We start from the raw sequence: 7,733 nt of genomic DNA on the forward strand, positions 1-7,733 counted from the left end.
ATTCAAAATTCCGCACCACTATTTGCACTTTTAACCCCTTACTAAAGGTGTTATAAAGGGTGATATATCACAAATGTTGGATAGGAGAATCTCCCAACTCAAAGAGAGTATCTGGGTATGTCTTCAAGTATTTTTCTTCCAGACAGAGCTTATCAAAGGTGGTTTAAATAGGATGTCTGCTGAATTTCCTTGATCTATCAACATTTTGTGAAGATTGGCATTGGCTAAAATCATTGTTATCACTACTGAGCCATCATGTCTAGGGATCACACCTTCTGCATCTTTCTTCATGAAAGTTATTGTGGGCAGATTAGGCATGTCTTTATTCTTCCCGACTTGATAGACCTCTTTCAAATGTCTTTTCTAGGAGGACTTAGTTATCCCTTCTCTTACGAACTGCCAGTAATCACATGAACGTGTCTCTCATGTGTTCTTGCTGCCCACTCTTGTTTTTCTCTATCTTCTTCCTCTATTTTTTCTTTTGTTAGCTTCATCACCCTTCCGACAAGGTACCCGTCCAACCGTCTCTCTCTGGCTAGCTTTTCTAATAGATTCTTCGAATCATATATAGTAATCATTAGTAGAATGATTGTAAATTTTATGGTATTCACAGTATTCTGATCAATTTTCTCTTTTCTTGCTTTGAATTGTCTTTGGAGGTGGTATCTTTTCAGTGTGGTATATTTTTTTAAACATCAACCAAAAAATTTGCAACAAAGTATAAGAGTGATATCTTCGAGACCTATCCAAGCTATACTCTTCTTTTTATTTTGCTTCTTTTCCTTATCTTGAGGCTAATATTGGTTGCCTTGTCCTACTGTAGGTTTTCTTAATTGAACAGTTTTTTTCATGTTGATATACTTCTCAGCTCGTTCTTAAATTTCATACAAAGATGTCGGGTGCTTCTTTGATGTTGATTGTGAGAAGGGACCTTCCTTGAGACCATTGACAAGTCCATAATAGCTACTTCAATAGGTAAATTTTGGATTTCCAAACATGCTTTGTTATACTTCTCCATGTAGGCCGTAAGGACTCTTCGACCTCTTGCTTGACACCCAAAAGGCTCGGAGCGTATTTGGCTTTGTCTTTCTAAATTAAAAATTACGTGAGAAAGCTTTTCGCCAAGTCATAAAAACAAGTGACTAGCTTAGGTGGGAGGCTATCAAACCATTTATTGATACTTTGGTTAACCTAGTCAGAAATGCCTTGCACCTTGTTGTATCAAATGCATCTGCTAGGTAGATATGACTTTAAAATTGCTTAGATAATGTCATGGGTCTGAAGTACCATCATAGAGGTCCATGTCCAGGCCTTTGAAACTCTTTGGTACTCCAGCTCACATGATTTCTTCTAAGAATGGCTCATCACTCCCTAAAAGAGTTGTATCACGATTAGCCTAAGATATTTTGCCCGTAAGGTTGGACTCCAATCTCTTCAATTTTCTTTCATGCTCCATATGGCTTCGTAGCTCCTTTCATAGCAGTCATTCAGATTTGTATTGTCACTCTAACTCTATCTCCAGTTATTCTAAATGACCTTGATGACCATAGACCGATTCCATTATTTTCATTGCATCTCTATTTTCTGACCCTTTGGGAATATAGATCTAGGAACCTAACCTTTGTCCCCCTAAGTTGCTTCTACCTTTGTCCTCAGTAGTACCTTTACCTCCTCTCCGAGTGTTGGGGTATAAAGATTATTTGATCATTATTTGGTCGCTCCCCACTCTAGGATTTTGAATCGGATGCAGTATGTTTATTTTTTGGATGACCTTTTTCCATGGCTTGGTATTGACTTCTAGGTCCCTAGAAATGGTGTCAATATTTCGAGGATTACCTAAAAATAATGTGATGTGAGCTTAGATGTGAGGTACAGACTCCTTTTGATAAGAGTTCCCATATCTTTCCAATGACGCAAAGTCGTCCAAGGTCTTTGAGTAAGAATGGTGGGTTATACCTAAAAGGGACTCTAATACTTAAGTTAGCAAGGGTTTTAGGAAAGTTTAAATGAATCAGGGTTGAGAAAGACCTGTGTTTGATGGAGTATTTATACAGTTGGGATGATGACTTCACCATCACTCTGGAACTCTTCTTCCTGTTATGGTGGGTAGTTATTTTTCAATGTTTAAAGAATTATTGTTATCCCTCATTTCAAATAATAGACAAGTTTGTAGGCGGGCATGTTAGTGTAGTTAAGACCTTTGTTCATGCTCAGGTCAGGTCACGCTTTTACTAAAGGATCCATGCTCCAAATAAGTCGGGTAGCTTGGTAATGTGAATCTTCTAGACTCTTTTAAATTTTGTAGACTGAGCTTATTTATTTTGGTCCTAGTTTTAGTTATGAGTTAGGATATGGATAATATTAGGTTGAAAATTAAAATACTTTCTTTGAAACTTAAAACATTTGGGTTAGATTGTAAAATAAAAGTTGTTAAAAAAATATTTTGAAAAATGAAAAAAATTAAATGGGTTAAACAAGTCAGTCGGTTTATTTCGCGGGACTAACCCGTTTAATTCATGGGTTAATCTGAGCCAGTTAAAAGTTTGTTTTTATGAGTATATTTTTGGAGAAAAACCTATCCATTTAAGCAGTTAAATGGCTAATTCGACAAACTTTAATAAAATTTATAGAGTACGCAAAGATGAAGAAGGTTGTGTTATGTATTTGTTGATTGAAAAAATTACAAAGCTAAAGCTAAATATATAGGCTTAAATTGTAACCAAAATAATTCTATTGGGCTGAATTTATAGGCTGGTGTGAGACTTCTTTGTTGTTGTCATGGGCTAAAGTGGAAGAGTAGTTTAATATGTCCATGCAAGCTAGAGGATAAAAGATGTCAAGAACACTGAGCTTATTGAGATTAAGATGGAAGTGTTGAGGAGACAAAGGCTTGGTGAAGATGTTAACTAGCTGCCCAAAAGAGAGAATGGGAAGAACTTTCATCACTCCAACTTGAGATTTCTTTCGAACCATGTCCCAATCAACCTTTAAATATTTTGTTCGTTCAAGAAAAATTGAATTAGCAGCAATATTAAGAAAATTCTGATTATCACAATATAAAACTAGTGAGCGAATAGGAGAGATGCATAAATTTGTAACACATTTGTTATCCATTGAAATTCACAAGTTGTATTGGCAAGTGCACAATATTCTGCTTCAATGGATGAGCAAACAATGATGGTTTGTTTCTTGGTCTTCCAAGAGATTAAAGAGCTATCCAAGAAGAAACAATAGCCTATTAAAGGTTGCCGAGTGTCAGGACATCTTGTCCAATCAGTCACTAAAGCCGAAAAGTTGAATTTCTGATTCTCTTGAAAAAAATGTCCTTTACTGAGGTTAGTTTTCAAATATCGTAATACACACTTGGCAGCTTGAAGATAAGAGTCAGTAGGAGATGCCATAAATTGACTTAATTATTGAGTAACATGATGTCAGGTCAGATAATGGTGAGATAGATAAGACGTCCAACCAAACGGCGATAAATAAAAGAGTCAAATAGTAGGGGATTATTGTCTTAATAATTCTTGTGGCACTATCAATTGGAATAGATGCAGGTTTAGCACCTAATAAACCAGAATCCTCGAAAAGATTAAGATAGTATTTTCTCTGAGATAAGTAATTTTTTTGCTGATTGTACAACCTCAATATCCAAAAAATATTTTAATGGTCAAAATCTTTAATTCAGAAGTGTTGGTGCAAAATAGACTTAATGGTAGCAAGTTTAAAAATGGAATTAGCTTAAGAACAATATCGTCAACATAGACTAGAAGGATAGAAATTTGAGTACCAGTGAACTTAACAAATAGACTATAATCAGATAAGATCTGTTGATATCCATGAGATAGTAAAAGATGAGAAAGTTTGTCATACCACATACGACTAGATTGTCGTAAACCATACAATGACTTCAGTAGCTTGCAACATTGACTTGGTCAATGATATGTAAATCTGGGTGGCAGAGTCATATAAACATCTTCATAAAGATTTCCATGTAAGAAAGTATTATTGACATCCAACTGATGTATGGGTCAATGCTTCATAGATGCTAATGCCAAAACCAATCTGATGGTGGCAGGCTTGACAATAGGGGAAAAGGTTTTCAAGAAATCAATACTTTAAGTAAGGGTGAATCCTTTAGCCACAAGGCGTGCCTTATATCAATCAATTGAACCATCAAGCTTGCATTTGATGTGATAGATCCATTTATAGCCAACCAGCTTAATACCTACAAGACAATCAAAAGATGCCAAGTTTTGTTCAACTCAAGAGCATCCAGCTCATCTTTCATAGCATTACGCTAATTAAAATATTGATTGGCGTGTTTAAAAGACTTTGCCTCAATATCAGAATAGAGATAAAAAAAAACTTATGATAAGAAGATGAAAGAGAAAAAAAGACATAAATAAAGATAGGGGATACCAGCACTTTAAGGGAGAGAAATTTGTGGAGGTGAGAGAGGAATTGCACAAGTAATAAGAGATATATGCTAAAGATCAGTGAGGTCAGTCAGAATGATGAGGATGAGATTGCTCAGGTTATGAAGAAGGTAACGTGGGATGAAGAGGTGATAGTGGACTAATGTCTATTGCAGAAGGAGGAAAGAATGTATGACTTGAAATAGATTCGGTGGTCATGGGTTCAAGTTGGTTAGGACATGACAGTGAGAAAGAAGGAGAGGTTGTTGGAGAAAAGAAACAATTAGATGGAAGTGGGTCAATGGGCATGGATAAGGTCTAACTGGAAGACTAACTAAATCTTATTTTTGACAAGGTGTGTCTGGCAATGTTGGGCTGGGTGTATGAAATTGGACATTTTTTGTGACTAAGGGCAAGATCATTTCATAAAAAATTAAATTTCTAGATATCTCAATTCTTTTATCTTCTAAAACATAAATAGTTTATCCTTTAAAATCATGTTCAAAACCAATAAACATAGTCTTTTTGGCTCTTGGATCAAATTTTGATCTATTTGCCATTAGGGTAGAAATAAAACATAAGCATCCAAAAATTTTAAGGTCATGATAAGTTGGTGGATGATTAAATAAAATCTTAAATGGTGTTTTAAAATTAATTGCAGATGATGGAACTCTATTAAACAAATAAACACCATGTTTAAGAGCATAAGACCAAAAAGATAATGGTAAGTTAGATTGAAATATAAGAGCAAAAACTATATTCAAAATATGTTGATGCTTGCGTTCTACCCTTCCATTTTGTTGAGGAGTTTCAGCACAATTACGTTGATGAATGATGCCCTTTGAATCATAAAAATCATGTAAAATGAATTCTGGTCCATTATCGGAATGGACAACTTTGACATTAGAGTTGAATTTTGATTTGAAAAATTATTAACAATAGAAAAAGTACTGAAAGAACAAAGATAATAAGTAGTTGGATTTGGCAAAAGTCCAAGTTGGTTTGAAGGACGAGTTTTTTTATTAGAAGAATGGTTATTTCTGTTTTGCGATCTAAAAGATGAGTTTTAGCCTTTCTTAGAAGTGCCATAAGAAAAGAGTGCTGGGCTAACGAGAGAGCCAAAGGAGGCTCTGATGAAGTTGCTAGTGTGCCCTTTCTCTTTGACCTAGAACAGAGTAGAGAGGTAAAGGGACAACAACAACATTTATAGAAGAATGATTATTCATTGTAGGAGGGGTTGATGGAGTTTTGGGATCTGAATTGATTGGTTTATCCATAACTGTCAACAGAGTTCAAAATCGAGTTCTGATATCATAATAAAATTTAAAGAATACGCAAAGATAACGAAAGTTGTGTTATCTATTTGTTGATTGAAAAAATTATAAAAGTAAAATTAATATATAAGCCGAAATTATAACCAAAATAATTTTATTAGACTCAATTTATGACTTGATAGAAGACTTTTTTATTATTATCATGAGTTAAAGTAAATGAATATTTAATAAACTTGACCCATTTTGACAATCTTAATTATAATCAATTATATATTTGCTTATGATATAGTTTTTGAATTTAGAAAATATTGGCAATATATAACATCAATTTTAATTCTAACCTATATAAAATAAAATCAAATATACTAACCGAAAGCTATGTAGTACACATATAAATTAATATTTAAGAAAATTTTAAAGCATTTGTATCATATAATTGATCACTTGAACCGGAAGGAAATTAAGTACTTGTCAAGACTCAAGAGTAGTAAATTAAACTTTGTATTTTATATAACAATGATTAATCTTAGTAGCACACGGAAACCACATAACAACAAATAAAATTCGGTTTAGCATTCTTTAACAAACATGTCTGTATATACGTATGAATAATGTATGCATATATAAATACCCAATCGTTAAAAACCAGAACCAAGTGCTTTCAGAAAACAGCACCTTAGCTTGTATTCCAAATTAATTGGAGCTTCATTTGTCTAAGGTATCAGAACCAGATAACATACACAAAGATGCAGCCTCCCGTCAAAAATGGTTTCAACGTGTTTTTGGGCAACTCGACGGAGTGGCGCCTTTCGAATGGGCCGGCTTACTTGAACTCGCCGCCGGCATACATAGAACCTGAATCAGTCACCTTGGATCCTTCTCGAGCTTTCTTGAAGGATGTCAAGCGCCTCATCGTTAAGGTTAGTTATTATTTGTTAGCCCAAACAAATGAATTCTATTGACAACCATTCTTTTTTTTTGGTTACAGAACGGCCATGAAATTTGAAAATATAGACCTTATACATATATACAGAACAATTGTGCACTTATCATGAGTTTTATTTTTGGTATTTGGTATTATATATTTTTTTAAATTTCTCTGTTTTGCTATTTATTTTGTTTAAAACGCGAAGTAGCTTGAAAACCATTATCACTAGTTCATCCCTACTGTCTTTGTATTTTTATTTTATTCTCCCGGGGGATGGATTTTTTTTTCTATTTTTATTTGTTATTATTATTTTTTAGAAAGAAATCTGCATTGTTTGTCCCCTGCTTTGTATATAGTTCACAGAAAACCTTGTAAATGTTGCCCGTCTCAACTCCAAATTGGTTTTTAATTTGATTTCTTTTTTATTCGTTGCGTTTTTCGTCACGATGGCTCCTAAAACTGTGTTTTGGGTTATTTAATCTGGATATTTGGTATTTGGGGAGAAACGATGAGATTATTGAACCCATAGTGTGGTTCCACCAAGAGTTGTTCTTAGTTCACCATACTATTAGCAGCTAACGGAATATGTTATGCCTTGAAATGTCATGATCAAAGTGTCCTTCAATCTATCATGGGCTATATGTAATTATGTTATGTAAGAAAATTTTTGGATTATGTCGTTGATTCAAGAAGTTATATTTTGCATATTTATCATGTTTCGCCATTTAGTTGATACATAATTTTATGAGCAATGTTAGGGGCCAACAATTTTTGTGATTGTTAGCCATCAACTAGTCATCAATGATGATTTGATAGTGTGAGATTGGTGTGAAATTTCATCCAATGGCTCACCTTTTTCTGCTGGTTAAATGCTGGCCAAAATTCAACAAAACTGCTGATCCCTAGACTTTTCCTAATTTTATTTCTGAAATACGTATGGCTGTAAACTTCATTTCATTCTAATTTTTAAAAGGATTGTATATCAAATCAATATATATATATATATGAATTGATATACAATATTACTTTATGTTTACTGATCCTTATTTTCCATTTTTCTTGTTATAATATTACTTCTTTTCATAGATGTTATAGCATTATTTTTAGAATTATGGT

General features: G+C 33.7%; 1 protein-coding gene across 1 annotated transcript in view; it reads left to right on the forward strand.

The window, feature by feature from the left end:
- Positions 1-6,325: 6,325 nt before the first annotated feature.
- Positions 6,326-7,733, forward strand: part of LOC107484570 (delta-1-pyrroline-5-carboxylate synthase) — a gene marked incomplete in the record, with an annotated part of 9,858 nt that continues 8,450 nt past the window's right edge. The window contains 1 exon segment of the mRNA XM_016105122.3: positions 6,326-6,609. Coding sequence (XP_015960608.1) covers positions 6,436-6,609 — 174 coding nt within the window.

This window comes from Arachis duranensis, chromosome 4 (genome assembly GCF_000817695.3).
Source record: "Arachis duranensis cultivar V14167 chromosome 4, aradu.V14167.gnm2.J7QH, whole genome shotgun sequence".
NCBI lineage: Eukaryota > Viridiplantae > Streptophyta > Magnoliopsida > Fabales > Fabaceae > Arachis > Arachis duranensis.